The sequence below is a fragment of the Oncorhynchus masou genome, chromosome 5 (assembly GCF_036934945.1).
Source record: "Oncorhynchus masou masou isolate Uvic2021 chromosome 5, UVic_Omas_1.1, whole genome shotgun sequence".
In the NCBI taxonomy this organism is placed as follows: Eukaryota; Metazoa; Chordata; class Actinopteri; order Salmoniformes; family Salmonidae; genus Oncorhynchus; species Oncorhynchus masou.
Window position 1 is genome coordinate 25,474,614 of NC_088216.1, and position 22,085 is coordinate 25,496,698.

At 45.8% G+C, this 22,085-nt stretch overlaps 1 protein-coding gene across 3 annotated transcripts in view; it reads right to left on the bottom strand.

The window, feature by feature from the left end:
- The window catches only part of LOC135537854 (rab11 family-interacting protein 4A-like), a 36,690-nt gene extending 21,651 nt beyond the window's left edge, over positions 1-15,039 (bottom strand). For all 3 annotated transcript variants that reach the window (XM_064963882.1, XM_064963875.1, XM_064963870.1), the window contains exon 1: positions 14,616-15,039. In XM_064963882.1, the coding sequence (XP_064819954.1) occupies positions 14,616-14,620 (5 nt within the window). In that variant the 5' untranslated portion in view covers positions 14,621-15,039. The remainder of the gene's footprint in view (positions 1-14,615) is intronic.
- Positions 15,040-22,085: the final 7,046 nt, after the last annotated feature.

Consider the following 22,085-nt stretch of genomic DNA (forward strand, 5'->3'; position numbering starts at 1 on the left):
CTTTTCTATTGCCAAAGAGTTGTTGGTTTGCCATCAAACTGTGTGTGTGTGTGTGTGTGTGTGTGTGTGTGTGTGTGTGTGTGTGTGTGTGTGTGTGTGTGTGTGTGTGTGTGTGTGTGTGTGTGTGTGTGTGTGTGTGTGTGTGTGTGTGTGTGTGTGTATACAGTGGGGGAAAAAGTATTTAGTCAGCCACCAATTGTGCAAGTTCTCCCACTTAAAAAGATGAGAGAAGCCTGTAATTTTCATCATAGGTACACTTCAACTATGACAGACAAAATGAGGGACAAAAATCCAGAAAATCACATTGTAGGATTTTTTATGAATTTATTTGCAAATTATGGTGGAAAATAAGTATTTGGTCAATTACAAAAGTTTATCTCAATACTTTGTTATAAACCCTTTGTTGGCAATGACAGAGGTCAAACGTTTTCTGTAAGTCTTCACAAGGTTTTCACACACTGTTGCTGGTATTTTGGCCCATTCCTCCATGCAGATCTCCTCTAGAGCAGTGATGTTTTGGGGTTGTTGCTGGGCAACATGGACTTTCAACTCCCTCCAAAGATTTTCTATGGGGTTGAGATCTGGAGACTGGCTAGGCCACTCCAGGACCTTGAAATGCTTCTTACGAAGCCACTCCTTCATTGCCCGGGCGGTGTGTTTGGGATCATTGTCATTCTGAAAGACCCAGCCACGTTTCATCTTCAATGCCCTTGCTGATGGAAGGAGGTTTTCACTCAAAATCTCACGATACATGGCCCCATTCATTCTTTCCTTTACACAGATCAGTCGTCCTGGTCCCTTTGCAGAAAAACAGCCCCAAAGCATGTTGTTTCCACCCCCATGCTTCACAGTAGGTATGGTGCTCTTTGGATGCAACTCAGCATTCTTTGTCCTCCAAACACGACGATTTCAGTTTTTACCAAAAAGTTCTATTTAGGTTTCATCTGACCATATGACATTCTCCCAATCTTCTTCTGGATAATCCAAATGCTCTCTAGCAAACTTCAGACGGGCCTGGACGTGTACTGGCTTAAGCAGGGGGACACGTCTGGCACTGCAGGATTTGAGTCCCTGGCGTCGTAGTGTGTTATTGATGGTAGGCTTTGTTACTTTGGTCCCAGCTCTCTGCAGGTCAGGAAACTAGGCGTATGTCGCAGGTCACTACTTCACAGGAGAGCCATTTGAATTTAAACTTTCACCATGTTGCACGTCTGTCTATTTGAGCTGGTCAGTACGTGTAGGTAATCCTGTCTAACACAGCTTTAAAAAATATATATAATATAGTATGTATAATATATACACTTAGTAGAACTGCATAAGTGTTGCTCTCCACTTTCTGGAGGATCGAGTTTTGAAATCAGTGGAATTAGAGTATGATAGCTAAGGAGATGGAGTAAACACCTGTCTCCAATTACATCTTCAAACTCAGGGCATCCGTGACAGGGAGAGGTGTCGTCCATGATGTATACGGGTAAGATAGTCTAACTAGCTACATTTTCAGATATGACATGTTTCTAATTTTGACAGAATGTCGTTTTAATTTCAAGCTAACGTGTACTGTTAACTAGCTAGCTAACGTTAGCTGGCTGCCTCGCTAGCTAACGTTACGCATATGATCTTAGTATTCATATCTCAGAGCCATTTGCTTTGCTAGTTATAGCCTAATGTTAGCTAGCTAACATTGAACCTGGTTGGTTAGCTACCTGCAGATTCATGCAGGGTAGTAACGTCATGAGTTGGGATTATGGTTCATTGTTTACCTAACGAGCTAGCTACATGTCTAAAAAAATACTCCACTATGCAAGTAACCATCTAAATAGAATGTCACTGTGACAACTGTTGATAGATGTAGCTGCAAAATGCGCGCTGGCTACCTACTCCGATTTCAGAGCACTCTCGCCTAAGTGTGCCAGAACGCAGAATAACTGACAAATTTACGAAAGCTCAACACTTGTTGAATATTGCCGTGTCAGTAAACGAACAGAAAGTCTCTGGAGCAACGAACCGCCCTTGCTGTCTCTGCCTGGCCGGTTCCCCTCTTTCCACTGGGATTCTCTGCCTCTAACCCTATTACAGGGGCTGAGTCACTGGCTACTGGTGCTCTTTCATGCCGTCCCTAGGAGGGGTGCGTCACTTGAGTGGGTTGAGTCACTGATGTGATCTTCCTGTCTGGGTTGGCGCCCCCCCCTCGGGTTGTGCCGTGGCAGAGATCTTTGTGGGCTACACTCTTTGTAGGCCTTGTCTCAGGATGGTAAGTTGGTGGTTGAAGATATCCCTCTAGTGGTGTGGGGGCTATGCTTTGGCAAAGTGGGTGGGGTTATATCCTTCCCGTTTTGCCCTGTCCGGGGTATCATCGGATGGGGCCACAGTGTCTCCTGACCCCTCCTGTCTCAGCCTCCAGTATTTATGCTGCAGTAGTTTATGTGTATGGGCTAGGGTCAGTTTGTTATATCTGGAGTAATTCTCCTGTTCTTTCCTGTGTCCTGTGTGGATTTAAGTATGCTCTCTCTAATTCTCTCTTTCTTTCTCTCTCTCTCTCGGGGGACCTGAGCCCTAGGACCATGCCTCAGGACTACCTGGCATGATGACTCCTTGCTCTCCCCAGTCCACCTGGCAGTGCTGCTGCTCCAGTTTCAACTGTTCTGCCTGTGATTATTATTATTATTTGATCATGCTGGTCATTTATGAACATTTGAACATCTTGGCCATGTTCTGTTATAATCTCCACCCGGCACAGCCAGAAGAGGACTGGCCACCCCACATAGCCTGGTTCCTCTCTAGGTTTCTTCCTATGTATTGGCCTTTCTAGAGAGTTTTTCCTAGCCACTATGCTTCTACACCTGCATTGCTTGCTGTTTGGGGTTTTAGGCTGGGTTTCTGTACAGCACTTTGAGATAGCAGCTGATGTACGAAGGGCTATATAAATACATTTGATTTGATTTTGAGTAAACGTTGGCAAAAAAGCGTAAATTGTTGCCAGCAGCACAGTTGCTGTCACCAACGCTCTGGATAACATAAAAACAGCCTAACCAGCTCTGCTAGGGAGAGTAAATGGTCAGTGAGCTGTTCTAGCCAACGTTAGACAGTTAGCTTGGGTACTTGATGCTCAGATCAACCCTTAAAGAGATGGGTGGGGCTAAAGCTTAAGAGGGTGTGAATGATGCTGAATGGGTGTAGACAAAGAAGAGCTCTCCAATAGGTACCAAAACATTTTCTCAAAAGTGAGAAACAAGTCCCATTGTTCCTCAAACACAGTGTATGATATACCATTTTGTAGCTCTGTGTCTCCTCTCTCCCATCTCTTATCTCCCATCTCCCCTCTCTCCCATCTCTCATCTCTCCTCTCCTCTATCCCATCTTTCCTCTCCTCTCTCCCATCTCATCTCTTCTCTCCTATCTCCCATCTCTCCAGTCTCCCATCTCTCCTCTCCTCTATCCCATCTCTCGTCTCCTCTATATCTCCTCTCATCTCTACTCTCCTCTCTCCCATCTCTCCTCTCCTCTATCCCATCTCTCCTCTAATCTCCTCTCTCCCATCTCTTATCTCCCATCTCCCCTCTCTCCCATCTCTCATCTCTCCTCTCCTCTATCCCATCTTTCCTCTCCTCTCTCCCATCTCATCTCTCCTCTCCTATCTCCCATCTCTCACGTCTCTCCTTTCCTCTCCTTTCCTCTGGGAACATCTCTACTCTCCTCTCTCTGTCATCTCTCCTCACACCCTTATTCATCGGCCAACCCAGCCTGCCGGACGTCTTTATTAGGCTTATCATGGCCTGCTCACTCAGTGGAGAGAGAAAAGCCCAACAGTAAAATTACTGTTATTGATGCTCTGCTACACACAGTAGAGTAGAGCGGCTCCAGCTCTGGGCGATGCAATGCTGTTTTTGTGTCTAAAGACTAAAGAGAGGATGATTCAGAAGGACACATCTCAATAGTCTAAGCTGTCTTCCTGTCCTCGTCATCTCCATCTACACTACAGATATGGAAGCAATTATATTTCAAGGGATGCATCTCAATAGTCTAACATGTCTTCCTCTCATCATCCCCTGTTCTTTATCTACACTAATATAAAAACACTAGAGGCTCCTACAGACGTGGGATTGTGTGTCACAGGGACAATTAAAGTGGGGTCAGTATCAGTTGCTGTCATATTGCAGGTAGAGGAGAATGAGAGTTACTGAGAGATGGTTGCCAGGTGGGTGATAGTGCTGCACAAAAAGAGAGAATGAGAAATGGCTCCACATTGGTGGTGCAAGCACTGAGTCACAATATAAAGTACTTTGGACAGCAGAGAAGTGCTAGATACAGTCATACCAAATCATTACTATTAAACAGAATATGCTCCTGCAGACACTGGGTTTGTGTGCTGCAGTCTGATAGAGAGAGAGAGAGAGAGAGCAGCACAGAACTCTGAGAGGAGGATCAGTAGAGAAATCTATTATTCACATCCAGCGCAGCAGAGAGGAGAGGACGTGAGAGAGGAGAGGACGTGAGAGAGGGAAAAGACAGGGAGAGAGAAAGGAAGAAAGGAACTGCTCCTCCCCTCCAGTCACACACCCACTGAGGGAGAACAGAGTGGAGAGATCACAGAGCTGGACAGAGAGGGATGAGAGAGAGAGGGAGAGAGAGAGAGGGAGGGGGAGTCAGAGAGAAGGAGGGGGAGTCAGAGAGAAGGAGGGGGAGTCAAAGAGAAGGGGGGGAGAAACTGAGGCAGCCGGAAAAAAGCTTGTCCGGAGAAGACAAGGTGAGCGCTACCATCAGTACTGTGTCATGCCAACAGTAAAGCATGCTGAGACCATTCATGTGTGGGTTGCTTCTCAGCCAAGGGAGTGGGCTTAATCACAATTTTGCCCAAGAACACAGCCATGAATAAAGAATGGTACCAACACATCCTCCTGAAAGCAACTTCTCCCAACCATCCAGGAACAGTTTGGTGACAAACAATGCCTTTTCCAGCATGATGGAGCACCTTGCCATAACGCAAAAGTGATAACTAAGTGACTTGGGGAACAAAACATCGATATTTTGGGTCCATGGCTAGGAAACTCCCCAGACCTTAATCCCATTGAGAACTTGTGGTCAATCCTCAAGAGGCGGGTGGACAAACAAAACCCCACAAAGTCTGACAAACTCCAAGCACTGATTATGCAAGAATGGGCTGCCATCAGTCAGGATGTGGCCCAGAAGTTAATTGACAGCATGCCAGGGCGGATTGCAGAGGTCTTGGAAAAGAAGGGTCAACACTGCAAATATTGACTATTTCCATCAACTTCATGTAATTGTCAACAAAAGCCTTTGACACTTATGAAATGGTTGTAATTATACTTCAGTATTCCATAGTAACATCTGACAAAAATATCTTAAAGACACTGAAGCAGCAAACTGTGTGAAAATGTATATTTGTGTCATTCTCAAAACTGTAATCCGGGGAGAAGGGCCTTGGTCAGGGAGGTGACCAAGAACCCGATGGTTACTCTGACAGAGCGCCAGAGTTTCTCTGTGGAGATGGGAGAACCTTCCAGAAGGACAAACCACCTCTGCGGCACTCCACCAGTCAGGCCTTTATGGTAGAGTGGTCAGACAGAAGCCATTCCTCATTAAAAGGCACATGCCGGCTCGCTTGGAGTTTGCCAAAGGGCACCTAAAGGACTCTCAGACCATGACAAACAAGATTCTCTGGTCTGATGAAACCAAGATTGAACTCTTTGACCTGAACGCGAAGCGTCACATCTGGAGGAAACCTGGCACCATCCCTTCGGTGAAGCATGGTGGTGGCAGCATCATGCTGTGGGGATGTTTTTCAGCGGCACGGACTGGTAGAATAGTCAGGTTCAAGGGAAAGATGTAGGGAGCAAAGTACAGAGTTCCTTGATAAAAAACTTGCTCCAGAGCGCCTAGGACCTCAGACTGGGGCAAATCTAACAGACCTTGAGAGGATCTGCAGAGAAGAATGGGAGAAACTCCCCAAATACAGATGTGTGTCACATTGGTATAAAGGATCGGGAGACAGCCGTAGGAATGCGTAATAGTGTTTAGGATTTCTCTACCCACATTACTGCGTGCCATGTAAAGGCACGTGGATGAAGACCAATCATACACGTATACATAACACAGGGCTGAAACCCAAACAAAAGAGCGAGGAGTACCTTGAATAAATACACGGGACGAGACCCGAAACACAAGCGCACAATGATACAACACGGAACGAGACCCGAAACACAAGCGCACAATGATACAACACGGGACGAGACCGTGTTGCACAATACAAGTGGCAAGAAATCCAAAACGACAAGGTACAGGTACTCACATGACCAACGGACATTGGAAAAATAATCGACAGCCCAACAAAGGGCACATTTATACAAATCAATGAGGAATTGGAACCAGGTGTGCATAATGACAGAGTTCAGTGCCTAGAGGCTGGTGACATAGACCTCTGAAACTGGTGCACGAAATGAGCAACCGTACCGGAGGGATCCGTGACAATGTGACAAGCTTGTAGCGTCATACCCAAGAAGACTCGAGGCTGTAATCGTTGCCAAAGGTTCTTCAACAAAGTGCTGAGTAAAGGGTCTGAATACTTATGTAAATGTGATATCAGTTTAAATGTTTTAATAACTGTACAAACATTTCTAAAAACCTGTTTTTGCTTTGTCATTATGGGGTATTGTGTGTAGATTGATGGTAAAAAACAACAACAATTTCATCTATTTTAGAATAAGGCTGTGAACTTAACAAAATGTGGAAAAAGTCAAGGGGTCTGAATACTTTCTGAAGGCACTGTGTATACTGTATTCTACTGTATCTTAGTCAAAGCCACTCCGACATTGCTCTTCCTTATATCTATATATCTCTATTCCATTCTTTTAGTTTTAGATTTGTGTGTATTGCTGTGATTTGTTAGATACTACTGCGCTGTTGGAGCTGGGAACACAACTACAACTATTCAACCAACCAGGACATGTACATGCTGACCAGTTCCTCATAGCAGGAAAATAATCCTGCAGCAACAGGAAATGTGAATTATTATGCGGGATACATGTTTTTAGGGCTTGACACATTTCCTGTTAGGATAAGTCGAGTCTGACATTTTAAAATGGAAACTACTAACTTTAGACGCCTTTTTAAAACTTGAACACACTACAACTTGCATTTCCTGCTGCGAAAACAGAGTGATCAATGAAGGTAGTACACCTGCACATGTATGTGTTATACAACAGTAAAATACACCTCTATAACAATTCTGAATCATCTCAATTTTAGTCCCTGGTATTTTGCAGCATCAGTTACGCCAGCTTATATTTGGCATCCATGTATTCTAAGCTTGACCCACTGTCAAATGATATTCACGCAACTACGTAGTCAAACACGTCCATGATGTTTACAGCATGTTGGCACACAATCTTTAGAAAAAACGTTGATAAATAGTTTGGTCAATTCAGCAAGTTAGTGGAAAAGAGACATTTCCATCCTAAAGCACCATCTGTTCAGAGTGTGGCGAGATAACATGGATATGTTAATACACATATGGGATGAATATGGGCGACATTCATCCTGCTCAAACAGATTTGGAAAGTTGTAGTCTCTACTTTCACACATCTTTCTCACTCACTCTATCTCTCTCTCTCTCTCTCTCGCAAATGTCATGTAACATTAACAATATTGGGAAAGCCTTGAGTGCTGGACATGTCATTGATCTGCAGCCCAGGACCAGTAGGCAGTCATCTGGATGACCATGCAGTTCACACTACTATTGACTGAGGAAGAAGGAAGAGGATGGGAGATGGTTTAAGAAGCTGCTTCATCATGACTGAACAGTGAGAATGATGCAGGCCAACATCTCACCGTAACAACAAGGTATATATGCTATACTACACTATACCTAAGGCATAAGGACACGTTTTCCACTGGCAATGTTTCCACTCTCTCTTCTCCTTCTATTTCAAATCAAATCAAATTTTATTTGTCACATACACATGGTTAGCAGATGTTAGTGCGAGTGTAACGAAATGCTTGTGCTTCTAGTTCCGACAATGCCGTAATAACCAACGAGTAATCTAACCTAACAATTCCAAAACTACTACTTTATACACACAAGTGTAAAGGGATAAAGAATATGTACATAAATATATATGAATGAGTGATGGTACAGAACGGCATATGCAAGATGCAGTAGATGGTATCGAGTACAGTATATACATATGAGATGAGTAATGTAGGGTATGTAAACAAAGTGGCATAGTTTAAAGTGGCTAGTGGTACATGTATTACATAAAGATGCAGTAGATATTATAGAGTACAGTATATACATATACAGTACATATGAGATGAGTAATGTAGGGTATGTAAACATTATATTAAGTAGCATTGTTTAAAGTGGCTGGTGATATTATTTCCATCAATTTCCATCAATTGACATTATTGAAGTGGCTGGAGTTGAGTTAGTGTGTTGGCAGCAGCCACTCAATGTTAGTGGTGGCTGTTTAACAGTCTGATGGCCTTGAGATAGAAGCTGTTTTTCAGTCTCTCGGTCCCTGCTTTGATGCACCTGTACTGACCTCGCCTTCTGGATGATAGCGGGGTGAACAGGCAGTGGCTCGGGTGGTGGTTGTCCTTGATGATCATTATGGCCTTCCTGTGACATCGGGTGGTGTAGGTGTCTTGGAGGGCAGGTAGTTTGCCCCCGGTGATGCGTTGTGCAGAACTCACTACCCTCTGGAGAGCCTTAAGGTTGTGGGCGGGGCAGTTGCCGTACCAGGCGGTGATACAGCCCGACAGGATGCTCTCGATTGTGCATCTGTAGAAGTTTGTGAGTGCTTTTGGTGACAAGCCGAATTTCTTCAGCCTCCTGAGGCTGCTGCACCTTCTTCACGACGCTGTCTGTGTGGGTGAACCAATTCAGTTTGTCTGTGATGTGTACATCGAGGAACTTGAAACTTGCTACCCTCTCCACTACTGTCTCATCGATGTGGATAGGGGGGTGCTCCCTCTGCTGTTTCCTGAAGTCCACAATCATCTCCTTTGTTTTGTTGATGTTGAGGTTATTGTCCTGACACCACACTCCGAGGGCCCTCACCTCCTCCCTGTAGGCTGTCTCGTTGTTGTTGGTGGTAATCAAGCCTACCACTGTAGTGTCGTCCGCAAACTTGATGAGGGGCGGCCCGTCAGGAAGTCCAGTACCCAGTTGCATAGGGCGGGGTCGAGACCCAGGGTCTCAAGCTTGATGACGAGTTTGGAGGGTACTTTGGTGTTAAATACTGAGCTGTAGTCGATGAACAGCATTCTCACATAGGTATTCCTCTTGTCCAGATGGGTTAGGGCAGTGTGCAGTGTGGTTGAGATTGCATCATCTTTGGACCTATTTGGGCAGTAAGCAAATTGGAGTGGGTCTAGGGTATCAAGTAGTGTGGAGGTGATATGGTCCTTGACTAGTCTCTCAAAGCACTTCATGATGACGGAAGTGAGTGCTACGGGTCGGTATTCATTTAGCTCAGTTACCTTAGCTTTCTTGGGAACAGGGACAATGGTGGCCCTCTTGAAGCATGTGGGAACAGCAGACTGGGTTGATTGAATATGTCCGTGGAGGGAATAGCTACACTGTTTGTATTCGGTCATGTTTCCAGTCACCTTTCCCTGGTTAAAAGCAGTGGTTTGCGCTTTTAGTTTCACGCGAATGCTACCATCAATCCACGGTTTCTGGTTTGGAAATATTTTAATCGTTGCTATGGGAACGGCATTGTCAATGCACTTTCTAATGAACTCGCTCACCGAATCAGCGTATTCGTCAATGTTGTTGTTCGCCGCAATGCGGAACATATCCCAATCCACAAGATCGAAGCAGTCTTGAAGCGTGGAATCAGATTGGTCGGACCAGCGTTGAACAGACCTGAGCGAGGGAGCTTCTTGTTTTAGTTTCTGTCTGTAGGCAGGGAGCAACAAAATGCAGTCGTGGTCAGCTTTTCCGAAAGGAGGGCGGGGAGGGCCTTATATGCGTCGCGGAAGTTAGAATAGCAATGATCCAAGGTTTTACCAGCCCTGGTTGCGCAATCGATACGCTGATACAATTTAGGGAGTCTTGTTTTCAGATTAGCCTTGTTAAAATCCCCACCTCCAATGAATGCAGCTTCGGGATATGTGGTTTCCAGTTTGCAAAGAGTCAAATAAAGCTCGTTTAGGACCATCGATGTGTCTGCTTGGGGGGGAATATATACGGCTGTGATTATAATCGAAGACAATTCCCTTGGTAGATAATGCGGTCGACATTTGATTGTGAGGAATTCTAAATCAGGTGAACAGAAGGACTTGAGTTCCTATATGTTGTTGTGATCACACCACGTCTCGTTAATCATAAGGCATACGCCCCCACCCCTCTTCTTACCAGAAAGATGTTTGTTTCTGTCGGCGCGATGCGTGAAGAAACCAGCTGGCTGCACCGATTCCGTTAGCGTCTCTCGAGTGAGCCATGTTTCCGTGAAGCAAAGAACGTTACAGTCTCTGATGTCCCTCTGGAATGCTACCCTTGCTCGGATTTCACCAACCTTGTTGTCAAGAGACTGGACATTGGCGAGTAGTATGCTAGGGAGTGGTGCACGATGTGCCCGTCTCTGGAGCCTGACCAGAAGACCGCTTCGTCTGCCTCTTTTACGACTTCGTTGTTTTGGGTCGCAGGCTGGGATCCATTCCGTTGTCCTGGGTGGAAGGCAGAACACAGGGTCCGCTTCGGGAAAGTCATATTCCTGGTCGTACTGATGGTGAGTTGACGTTGCTCTTATATTCAGTAGTTCTGCCCGACTATGTAATGAAACCTAAGATGACCTGGGGTACCAATGTAAGAAATAACACGTAAAAAAACAAAATACTGCATAGTTTCCAAGGGAAGCGAAGCGAGGCGGCCATCTCTGTCGGCGCCGGAAGTATTTAGCCTAAAGAGAAAGAGACAGAAGGCCTGTGTCCGTCTATTCTTTCCCATGCGTCGTAATACCTTTCAACTTCCGCATGGGAAATCTGAAAGGATAATTTAGCTATTCCATGTATTCTAGCCTGGATCCTATCCTTTCACACCATCTGCATCCCTCTCTCCCGCTGTCCAGAGATGGGAAATATTCAGATAGTCTGGATAATTATTCCCTGAATTAAAGTCTGGATGATCTTTTATGGATATTGGGTATGTTGGAGAGATGAGAGACGGAAAGAGAGCGAGAGAGAGAGAGAGCGAGAGAAAGAGAGCGAGAGAAAGAGAGCGAGAGAGAGAGCAGCAGGTATGAGCAGCCACCCACTGGAACAGACATTGACTGGCGAAATTCAAAAGAGGAGGCTTTGATTTTGTGGGTGTCAGCAGAAACAGGAGTGGGGGAGAGAGAGAGACCGAGAGGGAGGGAAAGAAAGATAGACTGGGAGAGTGAGCAACAGTGAGAGAAAGAAGGAAAGAGAGAGAGAGAGAGAGCCATACTGTGGCTTTGCTGGTGTTTCTCTGACTGTGCTTGAGAAGATAAGATCCAAATCCAATCTCATACTGTTGACGCACTGCAGAGCGCTTTTCAGTCTCTTTATCTCGGTCTTACACTCTAACTCAGCAGCCGGCATTTGATTCAAGTGCTCTCTCCAACACAATGGAGTCTACCTGTGCAGTCACTAAACAATATTGCTTTTTAAGTCTATTTTACTGTCCTTTACCAGTAGGCCTATGTGTTAACTGTTTAGTCAGTATGTTTCCTTCTCTGAGTACAGCTGAGGTTATTTCCAGTGTTTCCTATGTGTGTGTTTTGGATCTTTATGATTCAACCTCTTGCAGCAATGGAGAGACTCTCAGCCCACACAGATGGAGTAAAAAAAAACCTGAGAGTCAAAAGAGAACAGGAACTGATGACTCATAATCCAGCCGCATCCTGTGAAGTAAGCACTAGAAGTCTCTAAAAGCACTTCAGGTTTCGGCTACTGAGACACACACGCAGACACAAACAGAAATGCTTTGAGGCACGTGCTGACACATAGACTATAAGCTATAAACCCCAGACACACACACACTTAGAAATGGACACAACCTCATACACACAACCTCATAACTGATGGCCGCTCCTGTATGCTTGTTCTAGGACACCTGTACAGTAGTAGGTCCTCAAGTCTCTCTGTGGACTCAGCTCCTCCAAACCACCATTCATTGTGTGCCATTGATCTGTCACGTTTTCAGGGTGTGTGTTTCAAACAAACACACACTTTCTCTTCGACAATAGGAAGGACCCATTTCACACCCACACCCACCCCAGAGTGTTTCCCATCCTGTGTTTTCCAGAGTGTCCCTGTATCAACCCAATTGGCTGTATTGGGTTTCCCAGTACAAATACTTCAACACAGTCTCCTGTATACCTCTATGGGAGCCACTCCCTTTCCATTCTGTCCTTGTCCTTTGTCAGCTATCTGTTCCCTGAAGAGCCAAGTGGGAACAAATGCGTGTTTGTGTCCCTGTCTGTGCCACGCTGGCTGGACGGCCCTGTGGTGACATTTCCCTCAGCTGTTTTTTCTTTCCTCAAAGCAGGACTAAGATTGGGCTAGGGGGTTATGTTGAGTAGGGTGTGTGTGTGTGTGTGTGTGTGTGTGTGTGTGTGTGTGTGTGTGTGTGTGTGTGTGTGTGTGTGTGTGTGTGTGTGTGTGTGTGTGTGTGTGTGTGTGTGTGTGTGTCAGATAGATAAAAGGTATCCTTGGTGAGGGGGAATGGGTGTTAAGACGCCCGCTGAGGAATCAGTCTGGTCATCCTGACTATCTGAAAGTGTATTTCAGGAACACATACTCAGACAGATAAAGAGAGGGTGAGAGAGCCAGTGGAGTCAGTGTAATATTCCCTAGTATCTGTATCAGTGCCCTAGGAGTCAGATTACAGTGTCATCAACATGCTGACCATCCATTTGTTCTCATGGTGTTAAACCTGTTGCCATTGAGCAACAAGTGCTGAGCATTTGGGCCCTGGTCATGTTCAAACGAACCAGTTAGAGCCCGCTGTTTCATATCAAAACAAAACCTACACCAACTACCAGAATAAAGCCCTGATATAGACGCCATAATGGAGACAGGCCATATCAGAGTCCAGAAAAGCCGTGCTAAAAATGCCCTTAGAATGGAGAGTGGAAAGTGATAGAGAGGTGCCACCCTACTGCCACCATGGGGCAATCTGTTCACAATGTTGACATCAGTAAACCGCTCGCCCAGACGCAGTCTATGATTGGACTTGCAGCCAAATTCTCTAAAAATGACGTTGCAGGAGGCTTATGGTAGAGAACAATCAATTCTCTGACAACAGCTCTGGTGGACATTCCTGCAGTCAGCATGCCAATTGCACGCTCCCTCAAAACTTGAGACATCTGTGGTATTGTGTTGTGTGACAAACCTGGTCTTTTAGTGGCCTTTTATTGTCCCCAGCACAAGGTGCACCTGTGTAATAATCATGCTGTTTAATCAGCTTCTTGATATGACACACCTGTCAGGTGGATGGATTATCTTGGCAAAGGAGAAATGCTCACTAACAGGGAGGTAAACACGTGTTCACAACATTTGCGAGAAATAAGCTTTTTGTGCATATGGAACATTTCTGGGATCATTTATTTCAGCTCATGAAACATGGGACCAACACTTTACATGTTGCGTTTATTTTTTTGTTCAGTGTAGTTATTCCTGCCCAGGTCAAAATACAGTATTAGACAGGCAGATCTGGTTTAGACCAAAACAATATAGTTTAGGCCTATCAGTTTAGTTAGTTTGAGAATAAGAGGACGCATCTCATTACTTAATGTCTTGTTACAGAACATGAGCCATCTTGTTCAAACAGATACGGCTAGCCATGTCACATGTCACTGTGGAAGAAACTAGTTACTGTATGATAAATAGACATCTTTCCTCTTTTCTGTGGAACTGAGACCACAATTACAACATGTCGGTAATTATATTGACAAAGTCACAGGTACTGATCAAGGAAACTCAAACATTGTGAAACCCTATCACCCATTCCAACAGTTTGAATGTAGACTTCCTTTTTTGACACATTGTTGTGTGGGATAAACTTCTCCTTTCTCACTGAACCATAGGCTAAGTTACACAGCCGGAACGGCTTCAGCCAAGCTCATACTGTACTGTACACTAAAAACCCACAATGTTTAAGTCTCTCTCTCTCTCTCTGTATAGCCGGTGGCTGGGTGCTGTCTCGGTTCACCCCTCCTCTGATTGTAATGGGATTAATTGAAATCCGGGGCTGGCTGGTCAGAGAATGAGGGGGAGCGAGAGAGAGGGAGAGATGAGGCGAAGAGTGAATGGTGATTAATTGTATTTCAGAGGGAGATAGACTGTAGCCTACAGCGTGGCAGCGGAAGAAAGAGCATAAGACAGAGTGACAGAAAGAGAGCGAGAGAGAGAAAGGTTCAAACGCAGACACACACACAAAACACACACACTCTCCGTCACTCACACACCCCACTGGAACAATGGACTTTGAGCTCTGGTGCTGAACTCTCCACTGCACCAACCCCCCCAGATCCCCCAACCCCTAACCTCCGCCCCAGATCCTTCTCTCTATCCTTCTACCCCTCTATCCCCTTACCCCCGTCCTTTAGCAAAGAGGTGCTGTCTCTTACCCCATCCATTATTTGGGGGGAGCCATGGTGGTCCCCCTGGCCCAACACTCCACCGGCCAAGCCCTCATCCATAGAAGTCATCCAACGCGCCCCTCAAACCAGGGGCAAAGTCCTCTGTCTTTCGTCTTACACACACAGGTGAAGCCAGGTCAGTACAGAAAGTGCCGGGGGTTTAGATAGTCCAAATGGCAGTCCTTTGAATCAGTGTTGTCCAGAAAAAGAGGGAGAGAAAAGGAGGAGAGGAGAGAGTGCTCTTTCAGAGCCTCTAAAACTGCGCTGGCTGGCTTAGCTCCTCTGTGAGAGCACGACTCACACACTGCAACTACCTCACTCTCTCACACACATGCAGAGATGCAGCAACTCTCTCACACACACTCATTTGGTTGTTCGCTCTCTGGCTGGCTCACATTCACACAGAGGTAGCTCAGTTCTGGCAACAGTTGTTGAGATTAGGCCACTCCCCCCTCCTCCCCTCTCCCTGAGCTGTTGCCGGGCAACTGGCTTCAGCTGGGCCGGCCCCTAGAGAGAGAGAGTCACATTGCTGCAAACTCTCTCTTGGCCTCCGCCCCCTCAAGCTGCATTTGCATATCAAGCCCTGCCTCTCTTCCATAGAACAGAGCGGCTTTACTAGAGGGCTGAAGTAACATTCTATCTCCACTCAAACAGTCTTATCCAATGACATGGCACATTTATCTACAGGTTCAAAACCTGGAAAGTGGAGTGATGGAGTTCTTCTGTGTGGGTTTGAGGATTTGAGAAAGTGTGGAGGAGGAGAGAGAGATAAGGGAAGGGGAGAGAGTGTCAGGTGTCCCAATCAGGTGTATAAAAAGTTGTTTGCATATTTGAGCTTCTGTGTGAGTATATAAGAGAGAGAGATAGATACAACCCATATTTATGCTTATTTATTTTCCCTTGTGCACTTTAACCATTTGTACATGGTTACAACACTGTATTATTATATATATATATATAATATGACATTTGTAATGTCTTTATTCTTTTGAAACTTCTGTATGTGTAATATTTACTGTTCATTTTTATTGTTATTATTTATTGGCCATGCTTTCCACCTGGCTACTCCTACCCCGGTCAACAGCACTGCACCCCCCACAGCAACTCGCCCAAGCCTTCCCCATTTCTCCTTCTCCCAAATCCGTTCAGCTGATGTTCTGAAAGAGCTGCAAAATCTGGACCCCTACAAATCAGCCGGGCTAGACAATCTGGACCCTTTCTTTCTAAAATTATCTGCCGAAATTGTTGCCACCCCTATTACTAGCCTGTTCAACCTCTCGTTCGTGTCGTCTGAGATCACCAAAGATTGGAAAGCAGCTGCGGTCATCCCCCTCTTCAAAGGGGGGGGACACTCTTGACCCAAACTGCTACAGACATATCTATCCTACCATGCCTTTCTAAGGTCTTCGAAAGCCAAGTCAACAAACAGATTACCGACCATTTCGAATCTCACCATAACTTCTCTGCTATGCAATCTGGTTTCAGAGCTGGTCATGGGTGCACCTCAGCCACGCTCAAGGTCCTAAACGATATCTTAACCGCCATCGATAAGAAACATTACTGTGCAGCCGTGTTCATTGATCTGGCCAAGGCTTTCGACTCTGTCAATCACCACATCCTCATCGGCAGACTCGATAGCCTTGTTTTCTCAAATGATTGCCTCGCCTGGTTCATCAACTACTTCTCTGATAGAGTTCAGTGTGTCAAATCGGAGGGTCTGCTGTCCGGACCTCTGGCAGTCTCTATGGGGGTGCCACAGGGTTCATTTCTTGGACCGACTCTCTTCTCTGTATACATCAATGAGGTCGCTCTTGCTGCTGGTGAGTCTCTGATCCACCTCTATGCAGACGACACCATTCTGTATACCTCTGGCCCTTCTTTGGACACTGTGTTAACAACCCTCCAGGCTAGCTTCAATGCCATACAACTCTCCTTCTGTGGCCTCCAATTGCTCTTAAATACAAGTAAAACTAAATGCATGCTCTTCAACCGATCGCTACCCGCACCTGCCCGCCTGTCCAACATCACTACTCTGGGCGGCTCTGATTTAGAATACGTGGAACCCTACAAATACTTAGGTGTCTGGTTAGACTGTAAACTCTCCTTCCAGACCCATATCAAATATCTCCATTCCAAAGTTAAATCTAGAATTGGCTTCCTATTTCGCAACAAAGCATCCTTCACTCATGCTGCCAAACATACCCTTGTAAAACTGACCATCCTACCAATCCTGGACTTTGGCGATGTCATTTACAAAATAGCCTCCAATACCCTACTCAACAAATTGGATGCAGTCTATCACAGTGCAATCCGTTTTGTCACCAAAGCCCCATATACTACCCACCATTGCGACCTGTACGCTCTCGTTGGCTGGCCCTCGCTTCATACTCGTTGCCAAACCCACTGGCTCCATGTCATCTACAAGACCCTGCTCGGTAAAGTCCCCCCTTATCTCAGCTCGCTGGTCACCATAGCATCTCCCACCTGTAGCACACGCTCCAGCAGGTATATCTCTCTAGTCACCCCCAAAACCAATTCTTTCTTTGGCCGCCTCTCTTTCCAGTTCTCTGCTGCCAATGACTGGAACGAACTACAAAAAGCACTGAAACTGGAAACACTTATCTCCCTCACTAGCTTTAAGCACCAACTGTCAGAGCAGCTCACAGATCGCTGCACCTGTACATAGCCCACCTATATTTTAGCCCAAACAACTACCTCTTTCCCTTCTGTATTTAATTTATTTATTTATTTTGCTCCTTTGCACCCTATTATTTTTATTTCTACTTTGCACATTCTTCCATTGCAAATCTACCATTCCAGTGTTTTACTTGCTATATTGTATTTACTTTGCCACCATGGCCTTTTTTTGCCTTTACCTCCCTTATCTCACCTCATTTGCTCACATCGTATATAGACTTGTTTATACTGTAAAATTGACTGTATGTTTGTTTTACTCCATGTGTAACTCTGTGTCGTTGTATGTGTCGAACTGCTTTGCTTTATCCTGGCCAAGTCGCAATTGTAAATGAGAACTTGTTCTCAACTTGCCAACCTGGTTAAATAAAGGTGAAATAAAATAAAAAAAGAAATTGTTTATTTCACTTTTGTATATTATCTACCTCACTTGCTTTGGCAATGTTAACACGTTTCCCATGCCAATAAAGCCCCTTGAATTGAATTGACAGAGATGAGGGGAAGAGTGAATGGTGAGAAATTGTATTTTAGACTGAGGGAGATAACTGGTAGGCTACAGTGTCACTGGAAGAAAGAGCCAAAGAAACTCATGTCTGAAAAAAGTGAGTGAGAGAGAAAGGGTCAAACGCAGACACACACACAAAACACACACCCTCTCCGTCACTCACACACTTCCCACTGGAACAATGGACTTTGAGATCTGGTGATGAACTCTCCACCCCACCAACCTCCTCAGATCCCCCAACCCTTAAGAGAGGGGAAGGCTGAGGCTTCTCTCCTCCTTCCTTCCCTTCCTGATAGTCTGGGGCTCCCGAGTGGCGCAGCGTTCTAAGACACGGCATCTCAGTAGTGAGGTGTGACTACAGACACCCTGGTTCGATTACAGGCTGTATCACAACCGGCGGGAGTCCCATAGTGCGGCGCACAATTGGCCCAGCGTCGTCCGGATTTGGGCGGTTTAGGCTGTCATTGTAAACAATAATTTGTTCTTAACTGACTTGCCTAGTTAAAAAAACAAAAATTAATTAATTAATGAATTGATATTCTAAAAAGCCTGGCTGAGGCAGTGTTTGAGTCAACAACAGGGGATCCCAAAAGGCCAGCACCACATCACAACACAGCTACAGCCTTAACACCTTCTCTCATTATCTCCTCCCCAATCTCCCCTCTACCTCTCCTCCCCAGCTCCCCTCCTCCTTGTACTTCTTCACCCTCCTTCACCCCCTCTCCCAGGGCCCAGCAGCTTAATGTTAAACCCACACAGTCTGAGCCTGCTGAGCCCAACTGTCTCACAACATAATAAGTTGACTTTGGCATGGGCAGTAGAAGGATAGAGTCAGGCTGTGTCCCAGGCTCTGGTCAAAAGTGCACTACATAGGGAATAGGGTGCCATTTAGAACGCAGCCTCAGACTACAAGACAACAGCTCAAACTGCTAGACAGGATGAGGGGTGGATGGTGAGGGGAATACTGTTGAGTCTGTGCAATTCATCAACTGCATGGTGAAATTCATTATTAGAACAAATGATTTATTCTAGATTAGATAGATCTTTTTTAATTAGTCACAGGTAGTTGCAGTGTACAGTGAAATTCTTAAGCTCAGAGATCCAACAGTGCAGGTGTGATTGAAACAATAAATAATAATAATAATAATAGTTTACAACCGTGACAATGATTAATATAAATATCCACTGACTATTCCACAGCCTAATGGTCTGGGGGTAGAAGCTATTGGCCAGTCTGTTAGTTTTAGCCATGATGCTCCTGTACTGCCTACGGTGGCTGGGGTCAATGATGATCTTCTTGGGCTTCCTGCGACACCTGGTGTTGTAGATGTCCTGGGTGGCAGGCTGTGTGCACTCAGTGGTGCGTTCGACTGAGTGTACCGCCCTCTGCAGTGCCTTGCGGTCAGCATACTGAATTTGATTAATCAGCGTTATCATTTAGAGGTGCGGTACACTTTGTAGGAGTCTTTTACCTACACAGCATCCTCTCTGTTGCACCTGTGCAAACTACGCCATGTAAATCTCCCTGTTCTTCCTAGCTCCAAACGATAGCATCTCACTGTGGTAGCACTAGCACCTGTCTGTGGTAATGCTATTGTCACTATGGTGTTTTGTGCACCTGCCTGTTGTGCTGTTGTGTTAATGGAAGGGAAAGTGGGGTATTGTATCTAGTCAGTTGCACAACTGAATGCATTCATCCAAAATGTGTCTTCCCCTTCCCCTTCTTCCCCTTTAACCCAGTCCCTCTGAATCAGAAGGGGGGGCAGCCGTAATTGACGTCCACGTCCATTGGCGCTCAGGGAGCAGTTGCTGTCTCTGTTATGTCTCAGTGATGTCCTACTTTCTTCAAGAGGAGCTGTCTCCCAAACAGGACAGTTGTAAACAAGGCACTCTCCTGTCAACCAACCGGATCACTATTAATACACCTTATCCCTCTGTACCGTGCCAATCTACTTTCTTTGTGACAAACTTGCTCCAAACAATGGTGATGCCAAGCCAGACCCTGCAGCATTTCAGGGCGGAGAACACTTCTCTTCCTCACCACTTCCTCTCTCTCACTTTTCTCTCTCTTCATTTCTCAGCTTACTCCCATCTCTCACTCTCCCTCTGCTTCTCAGCCTCTACCTTTCTTCCTGTTGCTCCCTTTGTCTTTATGACTCAGATTGTCTCCGGAGGGAACTGACATATGTATCAGATTCTTACCTCACAGACACTAGATCACCAAGTGCTTGACATGCATATATGGAGAGGGAGATTTATATAAAGAGGGCGGGAAGGAAAGATGAAAGGAAGGGGTGAGAGAAGAAGGGATAGAGAGGGTGATCCAGGCCAGGGGACCCAAATGAAAGCTAATTATGTGGCAAGGAATGCTCCCCTCCTGTCTCTCTCTCTCTCTCTCTCTCTCTCTCTCTCTCAGACTTCGGCTACACGTCAACCAACAGTCCCACAGCTATTTGTTAATACGCTATTTGTTAGAGGGCTGGCCTTGTCCTTTCACATTCTATTCAGGTCTACCTGGGTGAGACTGGCGTATTGTATTTCAGTTGGAGACATGTAGTAATACTTTGAGGGTGATGCTTTCAGATCCAGCATGAATGTGATTTCTTGATGTTATTCACAGAGAGAAGAGTAGAGTGATTAAATGATTCTTCAGGGGTATGGAACTGTGTATTGGAGGAATAGTGAGGTGAAATATGAATCAAGAGGGGAGAATGAAGCGAGAGGAGATTTGTTGCAAAATTATTGTACTGCATTATGCTGTGACAATCACACACGCACATCACACACATCGCACACACATACAGTACACACATGCTACCGCTTTTCAACCACACAAACTCACTTCTTCTCTCTGACACTCACACATTCCTCCCAAAGAAAAATAAATAAGCGAAACAAATAGTGTATGTTGCAGGGTTCAGTTCAATAAGCTCCGTGGGGACTTGAGAGGCAGCCAGAATTCACTATGCAGCAACAAGACAGAGGAGGGAGGGAGAGAGAGGCAGACAGAGGAAAACAGTGAGATTGTGTGTGTATGTGTGTGCGTGTGCGTGTGCGTGTGTGCGTGTGCGTGTGCGTGTGTGTGTGTGTGTGTGTGTGTGTGTGTGTGTGTGAGAGGGGGGTGAGAGAGGAATAGGGAGTGGCACCATAGAATGAGAGAGAATGAGAGAAGGAGTAGGGTGGAAGTGGAAGAAAAGACAGGGATACAGTGAGGGGTAAAGACAGAGATACAGTGAGGGGTAAAGACAGAGATACAGTGAGGGGTAAAGACAGGGATACAGTGAGGGGTAAAGACAGAGATACAGTGAGGGGTAAAGATAGGGATACAGTGAGGGGTACCAGGGATACAGTAGGGGTAAAGACAGGGATACAGTTAGGAGTACCAGGGATACAGTGAGGGGTAAAGACAGGGATAAAGTGAGGGGTAAAGACAGGGATACAGTGAGGGTTACCAGGGATACAGTGAGGGGTAAAGACAGGGATACAATGAGGGGTAAAGACAGGGATAGAGTGAGGGGCAAAGACAGGGATACAGTGAGGGGTAAAGACAGGGATACAGTGAGGGGTAAAGACAGGGATACAGTGAGGGGTAAAGACAGGGATACAGTGAGGGGTAAAGACAGGGATACAGTGAGGGGTACCAGGGATACAGTGAGGGGTAAAGACAGGGATACAGTGCGAAGTACCAGGGATACAGTAAGGGGTACCAGGGATACAGTGAGGGGTACCAGGGATACAGTGAGGGGTAAAGACAGGGATACAGTGAGGAGTACCAGGGATACAGTGAGGAGTACCAGGGATACAGTGAGGGGTAAAGACAGGGATACAGTGAGGAGTACCAGGGATACAGTGAGGAGTACCAGGGATACAGTGAGGGGTAAAGACAGGGATACAGTGAGGAGTACCAGGGATACAGTGAGGGGTACCAGGGATACAGTGAGGGGTAAAGACAGGGATACAGTTAGGGGTACCAGGGATACAGTGAGGGGTACCAGGGATACAGTGAGCGGTAAAGACAGGGATACAGTGAGGAGTACCAGGGATACAGTGAGGGGTACCAGGGATACAGTGAGGGGTAAAGACAGGGATACAGTGAGGGGTACCAGGGATACAGTGAGGGGTACCAGGGATACAGTGAGGGGTACCAGGGATACAGTGAGCGGTAAAGACATGGATACAGTGAGGGGTACCAGGGATACAGTGAGGGGTACCAGGGATACAGTGAGGGGTAAAGACAGGGATACAGTGAGGGATACCAG